Genomic DNA, 24,966 nt, shown 5'->3' with positions numbered 1-24,966 from the left:
AACAAAAAGGTATCAAACACTGCTTCGTCCGTACTTTTGTAGTACGAACTGTGCAGAAGCTGCTAGAAGCACCGGACATAATTGTCGAGGCCTTCAAAATCGCCTTGTCTGCAAAGCAAGACTTGACGATTGCTTTGGCGCTTTTGAACAGCTGTGTCATAAATAGAGATCAGCACGTCTTTGGCCTGACTCCAAGCTGCCTTAGCAATGCCTCTACTAGAAAGGTGCTTGGTCAACTGATCACGCTGCGACTGATTTAAAGCTTGTTGGATCAGTCGGCGCCAGTGGGACTCAATATCCATGTTGTGGACCGTGATTGACGTCTCGAAATCTTTGGTCCACGCTTCTGCTGAAGAGAAGGTCATGGTGGCCCGTTTACTGCCATGAGGGAGACCATGCAGCTGCAAGTACGGCAAAGACTTGGGTACTGGCTGTGGCACCTCTTTGACACGCGCGTGCTGAGAACCGTACTTCTCCGTGGTCCAGAACAAAGGTTCATTTGGATACACACAGTTGAAGGTACGTCTCCCTTTATCGAGCTCAGCATTGTTTGCTTTACTGGCCGCGAGAAGGGCACTGCGGTTTGTGTGGTCATCACTGACAAGAGAACGACCAATTTGCTGGGCAAGGATCGCCTGCTTTCCTAAGAGGACCTTCATAGCTGATTTGGCTACCTACAAGGGGTCAGCGTGAATGGATTCTAAAGAACCTGGCTGTGCCAGTGGCATTTCGACATCATCCTCTGCTACTAGCTGGGAGCCAGCAATGGAACGTGACGACACATCCTGAAGAGAATGCTCTAGGACGTGGGTGCCAGGCGCAGGGAACTGTGAGTTCTCTGCAACATTAGCTACAGACCGCACCTCTAGCTGAAGAGAATACTCTTACGCATGGATACTAGGCGCGGGGAAATGTAAGTTCTCTGCAGTAATAGCCACAGACCGCACATCTAGTTGACCAGTGGTGGTGCTTGCCACGCTCAAAGCATCACCTTCTTTGTCGAGGTTCAGCCTTTGCATGGGGCAGCAATTGTTGGATGTTTTGCTGCTGTTGCTCTTGCTGCAACGCAGTGGGAGGAGGCAGGAGCGGCACGAATTGCGGTTGCTGCTGTTGTTGACCAAGTTGTTGCAGGCCAAAAAGCTGCTCGAGCTGTTGCTGCGAAAGTTGTTGAATGAGCTGCTGCTGCTGAGCAAGCTGCAGTTGCGACACTTGTTCAGCTATCTGTTGTTGCTGCTGAAGTTGGTCTTGCTGTTGTTGTTGTTGGGCTTCGACTACAACGGAGGTAGCAAGTGAGGGCGACGAGATAGGTCTGTTGGTAGGAGTAGTGGTATTGGTGGCGACAAGTTGGTTGATGTTCATCATAAAAGTAATGGTAGTAGTGATAGTAGTAGTTTTGGTTGTGGTTGTTGGTGTTGTAGATGTGGTGAGAATTCACGAAAAAAAATGTTTTGTCGAGGATCAGAAAATGGGACGAGATAATTCATGAGACTCTTAACGGTCAAGTTTTCATTACGAGAGAAAGAGAGAGTTCCAAATATTCTTATTACTAGTTATTCCTATAAAGAAATTATCTTTGTGGAACTTATTTGATGTCCCGATCCTCTGGATACAACATCTACAAATTTGCAAAAGTCGATCTCCTAGGCCAAACATTCATTTCCGAAATGTCTCGCCACATCAACACCAGCACCTATGTCCAAGTCGTTTGCCCAAGTACTCAGTTCCATACTGAAGCAATCGTTCGTCCTGGGCGCATTTTATATTTCTTTATCCACAAACTATGCAATCCCACCGACGGTAATTTCTACCAGTTCGTTTTTGCTTTTGTTGAGTACCTATGACCAAATACGCAAGTCTTTGAGTCGTTTAGGATGCTAGGTATAGACGTCTACCATTTAGAAATCGAACCGTATACGTGGCAGTGTGTCATTCCTTTGGGGAGGCTCCATTCCGGCGTTGTTGTTACCCCTATTCAAATAGACAATAGCTGTGCTCTTACATATTTACCACATAAAATAAAAGTGATCTACTCTTAAAAGCAAAATACATCAGGTCAGGTCTTTTTCTTTTTTGGCTTTACGCTGCTGTGGTTGTAATAAAGAATAAAATAAAAAACAAGTTTTGAATTATAGAAATCGCTTCAGATTTAAAAAGCATTTTGAAGGAATCTAATGCAATGGCGAATCAAGAAACTTGTAGATGGTCAAATAAATAAAAATGTTGAAGAATTTGATTTAGTAATTAGCAAAAAAAAATATAAATAAATAAAAAAGGAGAAAAAAGCAAAGTGGTAGAGACAAGCATAGTGGCGGTAAAAGTCTCAGAGTGGGAAGAAGCACAGCAGTCCAGGTGGTGTAAAAAAGGGGTCATCCCAGATAGTTTGGGGGGAGAAGGATTTTAGTGGGGGAGCCAATTTTATCTATTTGCTGCATCACGGCTCTGAAAGTGCACTAAAAGCGCTCTGAAAGTAAATTCTCACTGAAAGCACACTGAAAGCACATTGAAAGAAAAATTTCAGAGTACACTGAAAGCACTCTGAAATCGGGTTTTAACTCCAGTGGAGTCGGAAGTGAATGAGACCGTCAAATTTCACACACTTCGTGTTAAACCACAAAAGGCTTCCTTAGCGCAGTCGGCAGCGCGTCAGTCTCATAATCTGAAGGTCGCCAGTTCGATCCTGGCAGGGAGCAAGCAGAAGGCAAACTCAAGTTTGAGTAAATATTTTAATGTTTCTCTGAATTGTAGTAATTTGTTTTACTTATTTACATTGGCTTCTCGTTGTGGTAGTCATCGGCCAGTTATATTTATTGCTGATAGTATTTCTTTAATGCGCCGTCTTATACTTTTGTGATATGATGCACAGCTACCTCAGGAAAAAATCCTCGCGAACTTTTGAACTCAGTGATTCTATAGCAGACATATTGACAACTACATCTTTAATATAATGATCCTTCCCAACAAGAAGATTGACTACTTGAATACAAGTACCTAGGGATCCGCATGGTTCGGTTCGGTTCGGTTCTTAAAGGGAACCGAGCCGAACCGTCTAAAGCAAGAACTGAACTGACTAGAACCGACGAGAACCGTAGAACCGAAGAATCGAACCGAAGAACCGAACCCATCATGTATATAAAAAAGGCAAGATTCGGTATCTTTAAATGAAAGCTGATGTGTGTGTTCAAATGTCGCGGTATACTTGAATACTGCAGTAAAAAAGAATAGTTTATTATTATACATTGAACAGCGATCTCAAAATGAATAAGAGAAACAGAGTGTAAACATTCTCATACGATGTGGGTCATTGCATGGTTAAAAGATTGAAGCACAGTTTTTACAAAAAAAAGTGGAGCTTATAGTACTTACTTAGAGCGACTTAGTATTACTAGTACAATATGTTATCGTAACATTGGAGGAATTGAACCACAACCGGCAGTACATACAGCTGCTGTGTCTCTACGTGTGTATAGTGTATAGTGTCTCATAAAAGGCAAAGGGTGAATGGGTAAGATAATTCTGTTATGAGCCCCAGAATGCGCAATCTCAAACAGAATGCACAAACTTGATAAAACTGATCGAGAAGCCATGATAAATCTAGTAAAGTAGTACGTCATGGAGAAAAATGCATTGTGGGTAGCAAAGTAGAGGAAGTAATGATGTGCGTCATGGGCGGAGAAAGCAAGCTGCCGTCAGAAGAAGTGTTTTTTTATTTTTTTCTCTTCTCTTCTTTACTATTTTTTACTCCCTTCTGCTTTTGCAGGTTTTGTTAAGTTTTTCAATAAAGTATGGCTTGCAAATACACTACTTCGTGGTCTTTTCGGAATAACATTGTTCGTAACTTCCATTATAGCCTACTTTATACTAATTACCAAAATCGCTGATTGCAATCTTCTGCCTCTCGGTTCTTCGGTTCTACTTATACAGAACCGGTTCGGTTCCGGTTCGGTTCTTGACAGGAACCGAACCGTATTTTCTCGGTTTCGGTTCGGTTCGGTTCCGGTTCTACGGTTCTGATACGGATCCCTACAAGTACCTATAGATATCATATATATACACGGGTCACAATGGGTCAACGGGTTGGGTCAAGGGTTAGACAGGTTGACCCGCAGGTCAGAAAAGCATCAACCCAACCCGTTGACCCATCCTCAACCTGCGGGTCAGATTGCGACCCCTAGCAACAGTAGTTAACGTCAATGCTTAGCAACAGAGCAGCTGTGCATCACGTCACAGAAGTACAAGATGGCGTGATAAAGAAGTACTATTGACTATAAATATGGTTGCTCTCATTTCGCTCCGAACAGAGAACCCAAAATAGTTTTGCAAGAATTCAAAGTCCTCTCTACTCGGATCGAACATAAAGGCGCACTGCGCCGAGAAACTTCCTTTTCTGTACATACCCCGAGGTGTTGCATGAATAACAACGCGATTGCCATAAGAAACTTTGTACCCGACTGCTGTATATATATATATATATATATATATATATATACGCTGTGAATATAGTAGAAGCTAATAAATAAATTTCTCTATAATTCACTTCATCCATTGCCTCTCTATTTTTTCTAATACCTATTATGCCAAACACCAGCAACAACCACAACAACTTTCAAATCTTGATGTGGACACCCGCCAGTTCATCATCAGATCCTCAGCAACAGCAGCAGACACAGCAACGGCAAGATTCAGAAGCACCGATGCAGACACCGGAATCCCAAGCCCCAGAAGCATTGCCTGCATCAGTGGCCGCTGATAGTGATTTGACATCGCCTCTACCCAGTTCGCAGACGCCCATTCCTACCTCTGCACGACGCCATACATGGGACGAGGCCCACATTGATGCACTCATTACGGCTGTAGGGACTCGATACGATAGACTGAAGACAGTTATCGAAACGCAAGCCAAAGGTCGCATCTGGAATGAAATACTTTCTGAGTATGTTGCAGCTGATCCGTTAGGTCGAAGTAAAGAAGCATTACAGAAGAAATGGCAAGATCTAGTCGATGAATATCGCGATGTTAGGGCTACGATTTGCAACAGTGGTGAGAACGGCCCTTCAGGTCAAGAGCGATGGTGCTACTATGACGCTGTAGACAGAATTGTGGGAACTGACCCTGCAATTGTACCTCCTGCCACGATGGATTCCCTCGATGGCCTCGTTGTCAATAGCACCCGACGAGAAAGGGATAACGATAACGATGTCAGCGAGCGGCACCACACAGCGACGACGAACAGCGGCATTTCAAGAGCTTGTCCTTGAGAATGCCGATCGGCAAACCGATCGCCTCATTGCCAGCATCAGCGAGGCATTCCAGTGGTTTGAGGAAGCAGAAGACCGGCGTTCGCGAGAGGTGCAGGAAGCAGAAGACCGCCGGCATGATATGTACTTGCAGACACTAAGAGATTTGTTTGGTAGCCCTACAAACACAAATAGAAGTGGAGAGCCCAGTAATAATAACGAAGAAGAGCAATAAATTTTATTATATTATAATATGACATTTATTCAGAATTGTTAAAAGTGTATCTAGAATACCCTGTGTGATGATTAATATCTTCTAATATAGCACTTTACTGCACTTTACAGAATGTGAAGAAGAAAACTAGTCATGCCATTACAGACAATAACTGCTACGAAAAGATGCCCAATTATTTTATACGCGAACTTTTAGTACCAAGCAGCACTTCACGTCAATATCTAAAAGATATAGAGCGATTACTGGAGCAATGTATAATGTATTGCGTTTATTGATTTGAGGACAATGATTCTTTAAGCATATCGCGTTTCTGACGCCCTTGTGCAAACAACCTTGTACTGTCTTCTCTAGCACTAGACTGTCTATCAGTATCTATTATTGATATACGTCCGGTTTGTTCATCCTCTTCTGTGTTCAATGGAAACAGTTCGTCAGAGTGCGGATCGAGCTGCTCGATACAGATATTATGGAGTATGCAACAGGCATAAATCACCAGCGTCAGGTTTGTATGATCCATGAGGTACATGTAATGTCGCATGAACCTCCACTGGGAAACAAGACGACCGAATGCTCGCTCAATAGCCATTCGCATTGAAGAATGGACTTTGTTGAATCGCTTTTCCGCTGGATCAGTTGATGAGCTAGGATACGGCGTCATGATTGTTGGCCGCAGAGGAAAAGCAGAATCTATGAATAGGTTCAAATGCAGAATATAAGCAAAGCTGTAGAACATCAAAAGTACAGGACTACTAACCGGCAAGAATGTATGTTCCATTAGGACACCATTGTTCAGGATCACTCAGCAGTCTGGTATTGAGCGCACTGTTATTGAAAGTGCGGGCGTCGTGAGTTCGCCCTAGTGAACATATATTTGTGATGCAGTTGCAGTCAGCAATGTGTACGTTAAAGACATTAATAAATCTCTTGTAGATTACTGTACCTGATTGACCCACGTCAATAAAAGTAAAGCGCCCATCTGCAGCACACACAGCAAGCAAGTTTATCGAGTGATGCAGTTTGCGGTCAAAGTACCGTTGACCTTGCTTCGTTGGTTTGTGGATCACCACGAGCTTGCCATCCATAGCTCCAATCGCCCCTTGCAGCCTTGCTGAGGCATCTCGAGAGGTAGGTAAACCGGAGGGCAAAGAAAAGGCGTTGGAAGCTTCACGGGCTTCTTCTGGAGAGCGTGGCCACTTGATCTTGGAGCCATGGATGTCGCAAATAGCTTTTATGAATCGCACAGTAAAGTTGTGGTACGATCCTTGAGAAAAGCCAAATTGCATCTCAAACATTCTGTATCCAATGTGAGTATTTACAAAACGCCATAGTACGCAGCAGACTTGAATATAAACTGGTGTCATTCTTGATGACTCTGACACAAATTCCTGATGCACAGACAAAGTATTGACAAGCCATTCCAATGTGGATTTGCGCATGCGGTAATGATATTTATAGCTGCCAGGACCGTCGTCATCGCGAAGATTCGAGTGGCTCAATGTCCAATATTCCGTGCTGTGAATTCTTGGGATCTTGGCTGCTCGAAAATGATGCGGCGAACCAGCGTAAGCTGCGACGATGTTCGCATTGACCGAAGGAAGCATTCCTATGGCGGGTGCTACAAGTTGCGTCAAGAGCTTGATGAATGCTGCTCGACGACGTCTTTTTTCTTCAAGATGATTGTGCATTGGGTGGCGAATAATGGCTAATGGTGGAATATTGTTCATTTTTATGATAAAAGCAGATAAAATAGATGAAAAATAGAGGGTGTATTTTTCTTTCGATACTTTTATTATTCATGAAAGTGACAGTTTCCTTTTATATCGATCCGAGCGAGCCACCACGGAGGCCTTTCCATCAGAGAAGCCACTACCAAAATTGGAAGCCTCCGAGAAGCCCTCTTTTGGAAGGAAAACAGAAAATTTATTTTCCATTACTACATTGGGGTATGGTGTTCTCTGTTCGGAGCGAAATGAGAGCAACCTATGACTGTTGTAGCCAGATTTGGCTAGTCTTTCCTTTTTCCTTTTGTGATACCTGTCCATCATTTGAACATGTAGTCGCTTCTCGTTAACACATGATATTCAAGACACGTAGTTGTCCATTGCTTGAACAGGTATTAGTCTCTCATCACAACATGTAGCCATTATAGCATATCTAGTAACAATAGAAAACATATAAATATCCCCTTCATCATCAAGCAACAATAAACATTATCTTTCAAGTTATCTTTTATTCTACTCTTACTCTTTTGTGATCTCTCTTTCTATTGGCTACAGTACTTATCCGCCAAAAGGACTCGACACGACAACGAGAAGCGAATGTAGATAAGTAAAAAAAATCACTACCAGTCAGAGAAAACATTAAAATGTTTACTCGAACTTGTATTCGCCATCTGATTGCTCCCTGCCAGGATCGAACTGGCGACCTTCAGATTATGAGACTGACGCGCTGCCGACTGCGCTAAGGAAGCATGTTATGCCTGACACAAAGTGTGCGGAACTTGACGGCCTCATGCATTTCCGACGAACGAATTCTGGCTTCGGCCAAACATGGGCGATTTCGGTGGCGGATCTTTCTGCCGGCGATGGCCATCCGATCCACAGATTCCCCCCAACTCCGCAAGCCTTGAATTATTTGCCCATAAACCTCAAATTTTATTAGCTAGATATTTTGCCTAGTTAAAAATACCACTTGGACTACTATTTCCTAATTTAAGTTGATTATTTTGAAGTTTTTATTGGCACTTATTTTTATTTGTTGTCCCTAGATCTTGTATCTTTACTATAGAAAATTATCTTACCACTACCTTTATCACTCGCCCAGCAAATGATGACGTGCCTGCAACATTATTTATTTCGAGATCAGAATATCGCAACTGGATCGAAGCTCAAGAGACATAATACAACTGCAAGTTTTATAATAAAACGAAAACTGAATGTGGACGCAAAGAGAAGAACGAAGAGTATCTTCAAAATGGATACACACCTCCTCCACCTAGTCAAAAGCACAGCAGAGGAAGAGAAGCATTCTACTTCAATGAAGTAAACCTTTCAAAAAATTTTATTGTAAACATAAAAAACATTTGTGTGATACTTATTAGATGACTTCTACTTCTGCTTTGTGTATAATCCATCTGCGATAGTACTACACGTGCCAACGGGCTGGTCCTCCTCGTGGAACGAACTCATTTTGTTGCAATTACTAAGTAGGATTTACTGCCTTTATCAACCAAGACAGTGAAAACAAGGACATAATCACAGTACAATACCGGTGTAAGCATACTGGTCATGAACCTGGCAGCAACATAGATACAACATCCGATACACTCCCTCGCTTTGTGATGCAATTCATTCAAGAGCAAGTGGAGAAAAGTCTTACCTGAAGAAATATCAAACATATGCTTCGTCTCGACAAAGATGTTCTTGATAAAATCTTGGTTGACGAAACATATAATAACATACCTCAATCCATTCGAGTCAATTATCTCCATGTCTATTATGCAAAAGTGCATCTTCGACGTCAATCCCAACTTGATCCTTTGATGGCAATCAGTCTTGGTAAATGGGGTGACAAAATAGAATAAGAGAAAGGACATTTTACTTCAAAAAATCTTGATAGATATGAAGAGGGAATGTTCTTTTTCACGTTCATGTCACAATGGCAATTAAAGGTACAACAATCGATCCAAATGGATATACATTATACACGTACCTAATCATATATATATTCCTTGTTATATAGCAATTGAAAGAGGACAGAGACCTTGTTTGTCTTGATTCAACCCATAAGACTTGTGTGGATGGTGCCAATCATGACTGTTATCTTTATACACTTATAGCAAGATGCAGGACTACCGGAAAGGGAAGCTATTGGCGTGGATGATCACAAATTTACAAGCTTAATATCCTATTTTGTATTGGCTTCAATGGCTGAAGGATGAGCATGAATATATACCATCCTGTGTTATGATCGACGATCCTGATACAGAAATTATTACTATTAATAAGGCGTATAACTATGTAAATGATGATCTGCCCATTAACACATTTACTGACAAAGTGTAGATACTTATCTGCCACTGGCATGTCCTTAGAGCATGGAAGAAGAACATTCTTTCCAAACTCACCGCAAAACCGTCCACTCCATTGAAGACTCTGAAGGAGAAGAAAGACATGCGTGAACATGCACTTTCCCTAATGATGAATATGATGAAAGCTGAGGTACCTACGGATTTCGATCTTGAACATGAACGATTCGAAACTTGGTCCATTGATAGTGAGGATGAATGGGAAAGTGCTCGTTTGTATTTGTACTTTGAGAGGGAGTTTCTTCCTAAACGTGAGAAATGGAGCCAAGCATGGCGCAGTGTAAGTTTTTGCTTCATCTTATATTTTCATGTCATTTTTTGACGAATTCTGTTACTTACCACGAATATAAAAGCACCATCATCACATAAACACAAACAACTACATAGAGAGCTGGCATCGTCACCTCAAAGAAGTTTACCTACCAAGCTTGCGAAGACAACGTGTTGACGTGCTTGTCTATATCCTTTGGAGCCATGTTCTTCCAGATATAATGCAAGATCATATTTGTATGGTAGCCAACTTTAGGCTTCGTACAATAAACAAGGCAGAAAGAATGAGACTTGCAAGAGTCAATGAATTGAACGGTAAGTATCTCTTTCGCCTTTTAATATAATATTATTTCATATATACTATTATACAAACCTTTTTGTGCACATTATAGATGAAGAAGCCGCTGCCAAAGTTGTTGGTCAAGAAGGGAACGTTTACAAAGTACTTTCTTTCACTAACCCGGAAGAAAGTACTACATATGATGTTTCGGTCAATATCGACGAACATTATCTTGTGTCGTGCACTTGTGTCTATTACCAGACAAACGGTTCACCATGCAAGCATATGTATGGTATGTAAATACATGAAGGACTTGAGCGATCATTAACCTTTGTTTATAAAAAGATCAATCGTGTCCTTGGAATCAGTTTGATCTGTCTACTATCACCACCATCATCATCATCATCATCATCGTCACAGCAAGAGCAACAGCCAATACAACAACCACAACATAGCATCATGGAAACTGATGAAGCTGCATCTACAGCATCCGAAACTCTTTCTGAAGAAGCTATGGATAGGTAAAATATAAGAAAAATTATCAGATTAATAATAGTACTTGAAATAATGCTTATGTTTTTGTAGATTTATGGATTTCTTTGAACGACTGAAGATTGAAGTCGAAAAAACAAAAACAAAAAAACGCGTACCTGTTCCTGTTCTTGGCCAACTTGCAACAATGTTCAACGATCAAACAAACGAGTTGAAAAGCTGGAACAGCTCAAGAACCGGTCCTTCAGAACATCAGCCTCGCCATTAAAAGTATTTTATAATTATCAACGTTAATATTAAGAAGTTAGATGTGTGGCATAGTCGTGAAGGTTTTTGTTTTGGTGAGATATGTGAGAGACAGAAAGAAGAAAAAACAATCGGCAAAAGAAATTACGTCACAAGATTTTGTTAGATTTAAATAGGGTTGATTGGTTGCTGAGCAAGAATGAGCGGCAGCCAATGGAAACTGAGGTTTATGGGCGAACAATTCAAGTTTTCGCCCCAACTCCCCACAATTCTTCTCGCACCCCCCATCTGGGGATTATCATACTTCTTTTTCCCTTTCTGTCAGTTCCCTTTATTTTTCTTATTTCCCTTAGCTCTTTTTCTGTAAATAATTCTGTCATTTCCTCTCGCGTCATTTTACGTTCCTTCAACTCTAAATCGTGCCGGCCATAGGCGCCGAATATTATTTCTTCTTTATGCTTCTTTTAATGGGACCCATCCCTTATATTTCTATCCGTCCTTATTTTTCGTATTATACTCTCTTACATACTCATGCTACCTGCCCTGTGCAGTTTATATTATTCTCTATTGTCCTTTTTCCCTCGTTACCCTCACCTTGTTACCATGACCCTGTAATTTCATGGCCCCTCTTATTTTCCGTCGTACTCCCTCTCTTATGTTTCCATCCGTTGTATAGACATTGCTATATCCATTTCCCTATTTTTCCGTCTTCTACTCCGTCCAAACTACCCGATAGAGATCGTTGTCCTCTGTGCCTGGCGTTGTTCTCGGCCGAGTGCGCCCAGTTGACAAGGTGTATAAAAGGGGATTAACCCTATCATAAAATAAAGATTAAGCATTTTCAGACATACATTCGTGGATTGACAATTGACACCAGAAGTGGAACTTGCTGTTATTGTAATCGTGTTTCTGTGTATTTGTATTTCGCGTTCATCGTATCCCTGACTCCTTTTATTTTCTGAATTCTGTTTATTTGTATTCTACCACATATCAACCTTATTCTTCTGAACCCTTTTTACCTTTTCCCCGTTTTTTTTATACTACCTTTTATCCTTTTCCAAACACCACATGTGTAATGCTTGACACATTGTGTGTGAGGTTTTCCAGCCTGATTCCCTTGGCAGACAGAAATCGAAGGCACATGACTTTTCGAGGATGGATGGCTCCTCGAGCAGGGCAAGAAATGGCTATATGTGTATCCGACTTACTGTTTTTCTATATTTTCTCACATACTTCTTTCCCCACGCTTAGTTCCCCTTATTACCTAAAGATATCTCCCTATCCATTAATCCCTACACAAAACTCCCTTTATTATTATTTTTATTATTATTATGTCATATTAGAGCTATTATTGATATTTCAGCTAATGAGCAATATAAGAACTAATCTAGTTTATAAGGTTCCCAACGTAGTACAAACCGCAAACTCAGGTCACACATAGCGATGCCTCCTAGCTATTGTCTGCAAAAACCAGGTTCATTTTACTGTATTTAGTTCATGAGAAATCGCAGTTTTAAAAAGGGATATACAGTATGTTTATTAAAATTAGAAAAAATTTATAATTAATTTCTTTTATGGGTATACTGATTTAAAATTGCAATTAATCTACTAATATTATCCTTAGAAACATGCAATTTACAATTCTGAAATTCTTAGAGGATTGCGAGTCGAATAGTAAGCTTTGTTCTTTTTTATAAAAGCTTTGTGTAACGCTATCATCATCTAAAGTTGACTAATACTTTAAAGTCATATATTTCTTTATAAAATAATGCTAAAGTTATAAAACAGATACCAGTATGTAGCTGGTAATTAGGGCAATCTGGCGATACAAAATTTTTTATCTTATAGCAGACATTTTAGGCAGAGTGGATATAAATATTAGTCTGACTAGGTTTGAATAAAAGATAAATAGTATATAAATAAAAGAGGAAGTTGATGTAAATAAAAGACACACTAGACATAATTAAAAATCTAACTAGACATAAATGAAAGTTAGTAGAGACTTCAATAAAGTTTATAAATAGTGATGTTCTAGTCTAATGACTAGGAATATTTATGAGAATAAAGTTTTAATTTGAAGTCTCTACTGACTTTCATTTATGTTAAGTTAGATTTTTATTCATGTCTAGTTTGTCTTTTATATACATCAACTTCATCTTTTATTTACGTCCACTTTGTCTTCTATTTATGTTCAATCAGACTAATATATATGTCCACTCTGCCTAAGATTAAATCCCTTCTGCCAAATTAAAAGCTCAAATGTCTGCTATGAGATGAAAAATCCTGTATATACTTTATAATATGCATATAATATTTACTATTATCCTTATTTTACTTCTTTTTTTTCTCCTGTTTTTACTCTCACTTATCAGTTACTACTATTAATGTTATTAAATAAAGAGCACGATCTCATATATGTATAGCTAAATATAAAAATCAAAATTTTTGAAAAACTTTCTATATTATAGGAAAAAGCTAATATGAAACTGATCTTGATGTACCAAACTTCAAATGCTTTGTTCTCGCCTTCTACTGGACGCTAAGCCACAAAATTAACACTACCTGATAGATCACGAGTCAATGTTCTTCTATATTAATTTGGGGCCCCAATGGTATATGTGATCACAGAAAACTGGTTTGGCTCTTATAATGTACGATAACTGATATTTCCCTGTTGATATTCAACTATATCATTACTTATGGTAGAAACTATGAACAATTCCAGCCCATAGATGGTTATTATATTTCCCTTGTCACCATAGCTGCCCTCCTCTTATTATCATTACAAACTATATTTCTGTTTTTCACACCGTATATGATCTCGCGCCATATAAAAGAAAAGGGCCGAGAAATAAAGAAGAGGCATCTAGAGTTTTTAGACAAAAAGATTGGACGAATTGATTTGTGAAGAGTGTGGATAGCCGCCCTATTTGATTTGTATTTCTTTTATTATATTATCAACTTCCCCTTTTATTTTACCTACTATCAACCCTAGTTTTCTTGAACCCATTTCCCTACATTGGAGAATAAACAATATCTATAAATTTTATAGTAAACTGTAAATTTATAATATTTTATTATTCTGTCAAGCGTTCTAGTAAAATTCTAATTTCATTGAATTTTATCTGAACTGGGCGTCGTCATTCTTCTTAGCCTGTTTTTTCTTAAATATAATAGTTGAAATTAATTCTAGTGGTTGAGAATTTTATAAGGTTTGAGAATTTGGTTTTTTATTTAATAAATAAAATAATATAATTATTTATGATTTATTTAAAATGATATTATTTATAGTTTTTTATTTTTTTGCTATATTATTGAAGACATAATACTAAGACTCACCTTCCATCTACCCTGATATTTACCCAAAACCTTGTTGTAACCCTTCTCTGTTGTATCATATTCTACCCTTTTGCCCTTACCTATTTCCTCTTTTACCTTTTCTTACATACACCTTTTCCGTCAGCTCGAAACACCACACGTGTCATGCTTTTTTAGAAGCTGATAATAAGATAAGACAACAATTTGTGTGCTGGATGATAATAATGTATATATGCATGGAGGAGGAGAAAGAAGTTTAAGAAGAAGAAAGAAAATACCATTATTTTGTATATCTCTCTATACTATTGTATTTAAGACTCTATATAGAAAGTTTGTAGAACATTTCATGTTATTGTGTAAATAGTAGTACAGTAACGTATAAAGCATATATAGATATAATATAATTTAAAAAATATTTTACTTTATTTTTATAATTATTTATAAGAATTAGATAAAGAAGGCATATATAATTAGCTTCAGGAGGCAATCTTATTTGACATTATAGTAGATAGTGAGATAAAGATTATTGATAAGTTGATCATGAAGTGAAAATGTATGATAGATAAATATATAGTCCGTAGTGAATAACCTACTACTAAGTTAAAGAGTAGCTCTAGCTAGTAGGTTAGTAAGATGAATAAACAATTACAATAAAATATTATATTAAATTATATATAGAAAAAAAATATAATTAGAAACTTAATATGAAAATTTTATAATTCTTATTTATGTTTTAGATACTTTAAGAAAATGTTTAAATATATATTATTATATAATACATAATTTATATTTATTTAGTTTTCAAAAAATTATTAAATATTTTTATCATTTTAAAAAATAAATTCCAAAAACATATTATTCATTATGAACAAAAATTTGTAAAATAAAAACATAAATGATTTTAATAATTGAAAGTAGCGGAATGGTAATGAGCAAATCCCTCCTAACATGAGGAGCTTGCCAACGAAATGTTCTTGATTTTGATATGAAGAGGTGATGGTCGTTGGGTATGTTCAAGCCATCACGATTAATATAAACTTCCTTTTTTTATATTAGAATTTATATTTAGTGTTTAGTATTTATTCATCTAATAACTATGCTTCCTAGGGGTCGCAATTGGATGGGTCAAAACATGGGTTGATAGGTCAAGACTGATTTCGATATGATGAAGGAAGTATCAATCAACCTGAACTTGAGTACTGGAAGTACAAAACTCCATATATATATACATAGCTCTCCAAGATGATGGCACATAAATTCCTAGCAGTGCTAGTAATATCTATGTTTTGTGTGATTTATCTTAAAGGTAAAGGGTTTTATGCCATCACAAAAGAATTGGCTTGGGCTCATATGTATTAAAGAAAGCATAATGGTTATAGTATAGTTGAAAATCAACTTCCCTATATGCTCCTAGTCCTTTTCTCTTTCCCTTTTCTTTTCACTTCTTCCTTCTTCCTTCGTTTTTTTTTTCTCAATTCCTTTTCAGTCTTCTGTCAAATCTCATCTCTTACTGCTAGGGGTCACAATCTGACCCGCGGGTCAACGGGTCGGGTTGATGCTTTTCTGACCCACAGGTCGACCCATCCAACCCTTGACCCGACCTGTTGACCTGTCGTGACCCGTGTATACACATAATATATATGAAGTACTTATATTTAAGTAGTAAATCTTCTTGTTGGGAAACATCATTAGTTGTCAATATGTCTGCTATAGAGCTATAGCATAAAACATACTTAATTCTTTTTATTGTGGGATTATACTTTATATTCAACAGTATGGGATAAGTAAGCTATAAGCAATATATATGATAGGAGTAAAGAAGTAGCAATGGAGGCTAGGTTACATCTAATGAATCTGCTGCAAATCTATTGGTTCCAATAGCATCTAGTCCTCAATGGTTTTATAAACTTGTTCAAATTCATATATTGAATTATAAAAATTTTGATTTTGTCTAGATAAATATAAAAATAAATTGAAAATTGAAAATTAATATTTAAAAAAACAAAAAGTATTCTAGATTTAATAGAATTATTTATTATTTTTTAAGATAAAAAGAAAATGGTCTGCTTAAACAAATATCTTCCATTTGATAAGTTAAATTTAAAAAATAATATTATAATAGAATTAAATGAAATAATAAAAATAGAATTAGATAATAAAATAGATATAATAATTATTACATATATTAATAAAACAATTAAAAATAAAATTGGAGAATTATTTGATTCTAATCATTTTATATATAAAAATATAGAAAATAACTTTTGCACTTATAAATATAGTAAAGGTAAAAATGAAGGGATGATTTGTTGTAAAAAGATAACAGCAAAAGGAAATAAAGATAAATTTGTATGCACTAAACATAACCCTGATCATATTCCTGAAAGAAGAAAAAGGAAAAAAATAAATATTAAAGGTTTATTTGAACCTAAGGTTCAACAAAATATAAATATTTGGCTAGATAAACCTTTTGATAAAATTAATAAACTAAAGAATAATAAGAAAAAAATAATTAAAAAATTAAAGAAAAATAAAAAAATTAAACATATATATTTTGGAAATATTAGGCAACTTGATTTAAAAAACATTATGGATAAACTATTAATAAAATAGTTTTATTTTGTTATAGTAGTCTATTTTTAATAAAAAAATCAATATATATAGAGTATCTTATTTTTTTTATTGTTAATCATTTTATATCATATAGGCCTTTTAAAATTAATTTTTTTTAATTGATAAACATTTTATCTCATGATAATTATTTAATGCAATAACTTTCTTCTAGGTTATAAATTAGCAAGTAGTTTATAAAATTATATGATATAACAATATATGGTCTAGTGTCTAATAGTGCAATAAGAATATACAATAGAGGGTGGCAGTAAGAGACGCGATTTAACAAAAGACAGAAAAGGAATTGAGAAAAGAAAATCGAAAGAAGAAGAAAGAAGAGAAAAGAAAAGGGAAAAGGGAAAAGGATAAGGGGCATATAGGGAAGTCGCTTTCAACTACACTTTAAAAATATTATGCTTTCTTTGAAGCATGTGAGCCTAAGCGATTTCTTTTGTGATGGCACAGAACCCTTTACCTTTAAGAATAATCACTCAAAACGTAGATGTTGCTAGTACTGCTAGGAATTTGCGTGCCATCATCTTAGAGAGCTATATATATATAGAGTTTTGCACTTCCAGCGCTCAAGTTCAGGCTGATTGACACTTCCTTCATCACTACATTGAAATCAGTCTTGACCTGTCAACCCGAGTTTTGACCCGTCGGGTTGAATGGGTCGGGTCGGGTCGGGTCAGTGTTTTCTTGACCCACGGGTCAACGGGTCAGACCCTTGACCCGACCCGACCTGTCCAATTGCGACCCCTACTTACTGCTACCCTCTATTGTCCGTTCTCACTATACTATTGCTACTTCTTTACTCCTTTTACATATATTGCTTATAGCTTACTTATCCTTTACTCTTGAATATAGAATATAATCCCACAACAAAAAAAAGAATATAAGTACACTTAAGTTACAGTTCTATAGCAGACATATTGACAACTACATCCTATAATATAATGATGCTTTCCAATAAGAAGATTGACTACTTGAACACAAGTACCTCATACATATTATATGTATACACGGGTCACAACGGGTCAACGGGTCGGGTCAAGGGTTAGACGGGTTGACCTGTGGGTCAGAAAAGCATCAACCCATCAGATTGCGACCCCTAGTCAACCACATGGTTGAATAAGGAGTAATAGGCATAGATATTCTAGATAGAAGTATGATGTAGATCAATACTTAGACGATAGCTAGCCCCCTATTGCTCAACATATACATAAAGACAGGATCCTGAATTATATGGATCCCTATTGTTTAATCCTTTGATATATCTGAGTCTCACCTTATTTTTTGATTCACACTGTCTACCCATTCACGTTCCCAATTGTAAGTATCTGGGCCGACACTGTTACAGTCAAGCTCAAAGATAAGGACAAAAAGTAAATTACTAGAGAATTACCATTCTTCTTGCATATTTCATTCAATAGTAAGAAAAAAGAGCCAATAGTTTGCATATTTTATATTGGCTATTGACTTGCTGATACTGTAGCTTAGCTCTCGCTGTTACTGTTGGTCTTATATGAGACATAGAAACTAAGGCCATTTGAATCTAGATGGCAGCTAATATGAAACAATGAACCATATTATCCATATTGCGCTTTACCAGCGCGCGGCTGATGTTTGACATTTTAAAAAAAGACGGTGCGTTTCTGATATATTTAGTTTCTCTCTCTTTTTCTCCACCTTCCTCTTTTATAATCCCATTACAATGTCAGATTTCACTCCTGCTCTACTAACCGAAATTATTGAACTCATCTTCTCCTATCTAGATCAGAAAGTTCTGTGTGGAATGTCCAAGAGCTTGTCTCCCCTGACTCAACACCATTCCTGAACACGCGACGACTTTATGGCAGCAACTAGAGATCTCTGGCACATAATGGGGACTACACAACGTTGCATTGGTACAATGTCTTGGTGCTTACGTTTAAGCCATACCTATCAATAACAAAAGACACGAAATGCGCTGAAACACCTCAAAACGTACAACTGTAGTAGAATCCGCACGCTCAGTAAAAAACAAACTGTGTATTATTATACGCATCTATACTGCTCTAGTATGGCGTCGGGAAGACACAATCGTCACTGATACTATAGGAATACTCTTATATTATATCCTTGATAAGTAGCTATCAACAATAACTTAGACAATGAACACAGACAGCGGCCATATGTATTTGCAATGATCAGTTACTTCCAATCGCGCTTAAATCGTTTGCAAACATATTGAACGAGCTTGCGCTTACCTCTCTTTCTCTCTCTCTGCCGACATTTCGCTGACAATGCTACTGAATACGCTTCTTACTTCAATACGGCTTTCAGCTACATTTAGCGCTGCACAATTTTCAGCTATCACACTTGAACAAGTCGATATCAAAAACAGACATACGGTCCTACTAAAACATTGCAACCTGGCATGTTTACTGCTCGACAATGTGTTCAACTATAGATATCGAATTCGATCTTTACTGCAGCGCTGTTCGCGCCTCAGATATTTGCTGTTTACACACAACCAAAACAGGAATAGCATACAATATGCATGAAGCGCTCCATATCTGTCCCGTTGATCAGTATATCATGTGGAGTAACTATGATGGTGAATATATAATAGAGAAGGAACGGTTACAACTGTCGTGGAGTACGACTAGACATGATGATGGTGACAACTACAGCAACAACAACGTAACAGGTACGATCCGCAAGCAAGTACCTTCTGGTTATGGCTATCGGGAATACATACCGACATCAACAATACGCTTACGCCTTTCTCATGTTGTTCCCATGGATATGCAGATGAGCAACCTCTTCATGCGTATATGTTTTACACAGCTGAGAACGTTGGAGCTTATCTGGTATACATAGATTATGGATGATTTATGGGAAGAATTTTCCGTACGCAGCATCAAATTGAGCATCTCAGCATCAAAGTACAAATGAAACAACAACACGCATGAGCCTTATCACTCATGCTCTCAGCTCACTATCCTGCCTCAAGCAGCTCAAATTGATCCACGGTACTCTCAATCCCAGAAGCCATATACTCTTGGACTTGGCATCACTTACACACCTACAACATCTTGATCAAGTGGAGCTCTTGTACGTTTCCGTTTCAAGCGAGGTTTACTCCACTTGGCCGAAATAACCCGACTGCGTGAAATGAAGCTTGGCAAGGTATTCACTTATCGACACGGCATTCTTAAGGATCGATATATACGCTACACACAGAAACTTGTAGGGACAGGCAAGATCAGCACTCTAGGCTCAGTGCTGTGGTTGGCGTCACTGATCTTATGCTTGGGCACCTGTCCCAGATTGAAAGTTTGTCACAGTTACATGTCTCATACAACGAAAGAATCACTGACATGGGTATCGATGCGTTCCGTAGCAGTACTGCTGGAGTTCGCAAACAGCTCAAAGTGTCACGTTTTTAAGGAGCTACTCTACTCCAGTCTACTAAGAGCAATGAACACGATGCAAGAAGTAATTGCTAGCATATAGCATATCATTTATCTCTTCTCTCTATTACACAATAACATCTTTGCATTGTCATGATAATGAAACTACAACAATCAATGGGTCAGTCTCTTTCACAACAACGTAATTAAACAACTATACTAGCTCACTTTATTAGATTACTTACTACCGCGTGCTACACAATGATGGTACCGTGGGAGTACGCGATACTTTGTTTTCCTTAAGTGCTTATGTATATTGCTTATTTTACCAAGTGGTCCTGCTCTAAATTGAGCCATATGGTGCCTTCAATTACCATAAAGTAAGAATTAATGATTATATATTCCTGTTAATCGTTTTTCAAAAAAATAAAGCGAGAAGGAAAGATAAAACGTTAGAATTGCCGGGAAGACAAAAAAAGTGGAAAGGCGGTGAGGGTGTGTTTTATTGTGCAACTAATCTATGGAAGTTGATAATGTGGGAAAGAAGAAGGAGAAATAAAAGAAAGTATGTATGGATAATATACAGGTAGTAAAGAAAAGGAAGAAAAATAGTATTTAAATGAAATTGAGTTCATAAATAAGCTCATTGCCAGTAACAGGATCATCCATGACACAGTGGATACTGTTGTGTGCATCTGGCTTCAGACATCTGATATTATTACCGGTAATGATTTGTGCCACATTGCCCTGCAGGAATAATAAGTTATTTGTTCTGATTCACTCCATAACCGCATAGCCATCCTCACTTACAGTATCAATATGTCTCACTTCGACAAAAGTTGGATCAAAGGCAATGATATAAGGGAAGCGGAATGCAAATGAGACAGGGTTGCCTTCCCAGCAGATCATCCAGTCTTCTCGAACGCGCCTGCCCTTCTTGTCAATGTAGAAAGCAATTTCTAGTAGTAAACAGATAATACAAGGTATTCGTTAGTACTGCAAGTGGAAATTTGGACCTAGTGTAACAATTACCGTTGTAACATAGTAAAATGTTGCCATCATGACGAAACATGGTGATTGGTTTCAAATTTTCACGCTGAAGTATCGATTGGTGACGAGTGTCGCTAGGATCCAAAACACCTAATAGCAACGAAGATAAAAGCCAATGCATAAGATTTTTTTAAAACAGAAATATTGAGTTAGTCGATAAATGCTATACATACTCTGGACCTCGGTGGATGCAAGATCAACCATCTGAAAGCCTTTGGGACAGCCCACGCAAATGATATTTCGGAAAAATTGGATAGACGATGCTACGCCGGGTATATAGCTTCAAGCAATTATAAAGGTGGATTAGCTTTTTTCGTGCTCGTAACTACTGAGTGGGATTGTAAAAAACGTCGATAAACTTACAGATCTTTATAGACTTTAAGTGAATCCTGTGGACCGCGTATCAATCTGCCGAGATGATGCTGCTGTGGTTCCAGAGCGCGGATCGTCGACGTCATGGCATTCTGACGTACAAAGCATACCAAAGTTTTCTCAGCAGCAGATGACCGTTGAATCTTTCCAATTTTGAAGAACGATACATGACTGTTGATCTTGCGACCCGCATTGCCGCGTCGATTACTGCTGCTGCTTCGTCCGCTGCCAGCAAGTTCAGGATCCAGAAGAAGGGTATCCAATGGATAAGCATAAAGCACTTTATCCGCAAGCACCAGCAAGAGCCGATTTGCTCCATTTTCGAGCACATCAATTTGAGATACTTTCTCCATTGCCAAGATCCGAACAAAGCTGTTCTTTCTCTTGACATAAACGCCTTGATCACTGCCGAATACCAACGATTTCCCGCCATCTATATTATGTCTTTTAGCGATAGACACTTTACTTGTCACCTTACTAGGTCAGCTTAATAGACATACTCAAACAGATTACTTACCATATCCTGCGGCACAGCGAACCTTGTTAAACGCAGTAAAGAAGTCGCCATTGATAGGAACTAACTCAATAATCTTGTTCTTTTCCATAAACGCCTGCTGCTGGCTCTGGATCTTAACAATCCACTGCCTGCGGATCGCCATCGTTGCGGCAAAGAGAGTAATTGGAGCCGTTCCGTGTTTGCCAAGGTGTGAGAAACATAATGGATAACCAGATTTGCTACCACTATTGGTGTTGGTGCTAGCTGAAGGAGATGGCGGAGGAGGCGTTGCGGCTGTAATGCTATCCATACTGCCGACAGACGTAAACGAATCTTTGCTTGTGCGACTGTATGATGGTAATATTGAGCTAGAGCGCTTCGTTAGATCCGGGAATGACACAGAAAGTAAAGCAAGAGGAATTGGCTAGATGCACAGAGTGAAAAAGATGGAAAAAAGAGTAGTAGTGTCAATTTTACGGTAGTATTCTTTTGTGCTCACATATATATATATATATATATACCTTGCGATACAGTTTATAGTACTCGGTGTTATTGGCAAACTTCTGCTTGGTGATCACGAGATAGTGATCCAATAAAAAGAGAAGCATATCTGATGACTCTGAGCCAGATCCCTTCTTTTTCAATGCGCCCTTAAGAACCAATTGTCGATCCTCAGCCCTTAGTCCCAGGTCCTAGCAGCAAACAAATAGAAAAGAAGCATGTATGTTTACATAAGAGTCACAAGGCACGTATATTGATAAACGCAAAGATGAAGTAATCAAATAGCATACTTACCACCATATCAGCCTGTCGATGATTTACCAAACGTTGCTCCAACAAATATATATTATGCCGGCTTTCAGTCTTGCCCGTCTCACGGTTGACAGCTGTTAGAAAATTACTGATGATCTTCATTGCCTTGGATAGATTTTCTTGATCTGGATGATCTTCGGGTGTATGTCGTAAAATTTCACGCAAAAGTAAATTATATCTTCCTAACCGCGTTGTTGGTTTGGTAAGATACCCGTTCAACTCCAATTTACGTGATTGCTTCAATCGCTCGGTTTTCTACACGTATAATGGCAGTGCTACTATCAGTATAAAGTGCTTTCTCTTTGTTCTTGAATCACATCATCGGATATTTCATGAGGTTTTCTACCTGAACGAATTTGGCGAATTCAGAATTTGTGGACTTTTCTGTTTCAAAAATATGCTTGCCAATAACTTGATGGGCACCATATCGAACAAATGGTTCAAACTTTGCAGTGTATGTAACCATCACTTCACCTATTTGCTGTACGTCTGGACGTATCATCTGTCGTTTCAACAGAGCCTGTAGCAGTTCGGAATTGACCCTGTAGACTTCCATCACGTTCCAAAACACTTGCTCGACGAACTCTTGACGGTCGCTTAGATCATCAGAGATGATAGGCTCGTCTAATAAGGGATCAATCCAATACTGATCATATCCCTCAAGGGTGAGTCTAATTTTGACAGCTAATGGATTGGGATTTGCCTAGCCAATAGATCATGTGGAAGAATATACCTTTTTAAGATAAAGCAGATCATTGACAAAATCTCTTTCAGTATAAATGAGTTCATATATGTTCTCTTGGCGGCGTATTTCTTGTTTGCTCATCGTTTCAACCAACGGTTTGGGAACCGTGTAAACCCAAAGACGTTCCTCCTTAATTTTTTATAAAAAAGGGTAACCATGGTATAAAATTAGCATGCATAGATTTTTATAAAAAAAAAAGAGAACAAAAAAAAGAACCAGTCTCCCCCTCTCCTCACCGCCCCTATCACGAAAGGGAAAGCAGAGAATATGCTATTATTACTATTGAATACCTCTTCCGCAAACAATAAAGAAGTATTACTGCTTGATCGGCCATGTTGTGGTCGTCTAGTGGAACGAGCTTGCTCTAAGCGTCTAGGGCATGATACGCTGTAGCAAAGTTTATCACGCGTACATGTGGACGAATAACAATCGGTCAAAACCGTGAAAACGGCATTAGGCGTGCCTACATCACAGCTATTGTTATTTGGAGCATCGTTTGCAAAGTTGACACTCGAAAGGTCTTCTGTGAAGTCGTCGTCATGCAAAGTGGTTGCCGGGCTACAGGGTGGCATGTCGTCGCCGACGGCGGTGGTGGTCGATGGGGTCGAATTGAACTGATATAACTCGTGACTTGAGTCGCGTAACCGATGTTCATAGCTCACATCATGGAAGAACTTTTGGGCATCTAGCGAGCGACCCAATAATAGTGCCAAGTTGCGATCTGTGGTCTTGATTATGTATGCAAGTTTATCCTAAAAATAAAACAGATTGGTTTTTTAAGCAACAGGAGCCCAAAAAGAAACGGCCCGAACGCTTTTCCGACGACCGACGACTATGACGGATGACGACGTAGGACAAAGGGAAAAATCGACAACAGGAAGAGCAACACAAAAGGAGTAATAATAATAGTAATCATAGCACATCATCGTAAGATATTAAATTTAGTAGCAAATTAGAGTTATACATACCACCGCCTCACGCCCATCAAATGCATTCGAGTATTCAATGTTATCCTTGGTCTTGGTGCTGACAATGACACGTTCGCGAAATGCTTCGGATACTTTGGATAAAAGTGCTGGGTATACGATCGGTTTCCGGTCCTTAATACTCATGGCTGCTGCACCTGCTGCTGCCGCTTCGGATTGGAAGTGATACTGATGAAGATGGTATTGTTGTTGCTGTTGGGTCGGTGACGATGACGATGACGAGGACGATTGCTGTTGCTGCTGGTGCTGGTGCGATGCTTGCGAGCCTTTTTGTTGTGCAACGTGCTGCTGCTGGTTATTGCCAAATGAAAACGACAAGGAGCGTTCACCA

At 38.4% G+C, this 24,966-nt stretch overlaps 4 protein-coding genes and 2 non-coding genes across 6 annotated transcripts; 2 read left to right on the top strand and 4 right to left on the bottom strand.

Moving 5' to 3' along the window:
• The first annotated feature begins 2,617 nt into the window (after positions 1-2,617).
• Positions 2,618-2,690, top strand: BDB00DRAFT_t146. Its single transcript has one exon. It is a non-coding gene; the product is annotated as a tRNA-Met (tRNA).
• A 391-nt stretch (positions 2,691-3,081) lies between these two features.
• Positions 3,082-3,742, bottom strand: BDB00DRAFT_864236 (uncharacterized protein). The gene is made up of 2 exons (XM_053126154.1): positions 3,346-3,742; positions 3,082-3,313 (listed from the first exon to the last, which is right to left on the bottom strand). The coding sequence occupies exon 1, from the start codon at positions 3,609-3,611 to the stop codon at positions 3,396-3,398; it is 216 nt and encodes a 71-aa protein (XP_052972227.1). The 5' UTR covers positions 3,612-3,742; the 3' UTR covers positions 3,082-3,313; positions 3,346-3,395.
• Positions 3,662-4,023, top strand: BDB00DRAFT_864233 (uncharacterized protein; the record flags this gene model as incomplete). The annotated part of the gene is given in 3 exon segments (XM_053126153.1): positions 3,662-3,693; positions 3,713-3,942; positions 4,005-4,023. Coding segments are annotated over 3 exon segments (281 nt in total), but the record flags the coding sequence as incomplete, so codon positions are not given.
• Positions 4,024-7,866: 3,843 nt separating this feature from the next.
• BDB00DRAFT_t145 lies at positions 7,867-7,939 on the bottom strand. The gene has a single exon. It is a non-coding gene; the product is annotated as a tRNA-Met (tRNA).
• A 7,920-nt stretch (positions 7,940-15,859) lies between these two features.
• On the bottom strand, positions 15,860-17,241 carry BDB00DRAFT_864218 (uncharacterized protein). Its single transcript, XM_053126152.1, has 2 exons — positions 17,014-17,241; positions 15,860-15,993 (listed from the first exon to the last, which is right to left on the bottom strand). The coding sequence occupies exons 1-2, from the start codon at positions 17,149-17,151 to the stop codon at positions 15,952-15,954; spliced, it is 180 nt and encodes a 59-aa protein (XP_052972225.1). The 5' UTR covers positions 17,152-17,241; the 3' UTR covers positions 15,860-15,951.
• A 3,709-nt stretch (positions 17,242-20,950) lies between these two features.
• Positions 20,951-24,761, bottom strand: BDB00DRAFT_777449 (CNH domain-containing protein; the record flags this gene model as incomplete). The annotated part of the gene is made up of 11 exons (XM_053120314.1): positions 20,951-21,132; positions 21,206-21,313; positions 21,397-21,503; positions 21,587-22,028; positions 22,113-22,515; positions 22,613-22,783; positions 22,890-23,159; positions 23,251-23,550; positions 23,638-23,778; positions 23,940-24,401; positions 24,618-24,761. The coding sequence occupies 11 exons, from the start codon at positions 24,759-24,761 to the stop codon at positions 20,951-20,953; spliced, it is 2,730 nt and encodes a 909-aa protein (XP_052972224.1).
• Positions 24,762-24,966: the final 205 nt, after the last annotated feature.

This window comes from Zychaea mexicana (assembly GCF_025766255.1).
Source record: "Zychaea mexicana strain RSA 1403 chromosome Unknown BDB00scaffold_247, whole genome shotgun sequence".
NCBI lineage: Eukaryota > Fungi > Mucoromycota > Mucoromycetes > Mucorales > Lichtheimiaceae > Zychaea > Zychaea mexicana.
This window is presented reverse-complemented; position numbering and strand designations above follow the sequence as displayed.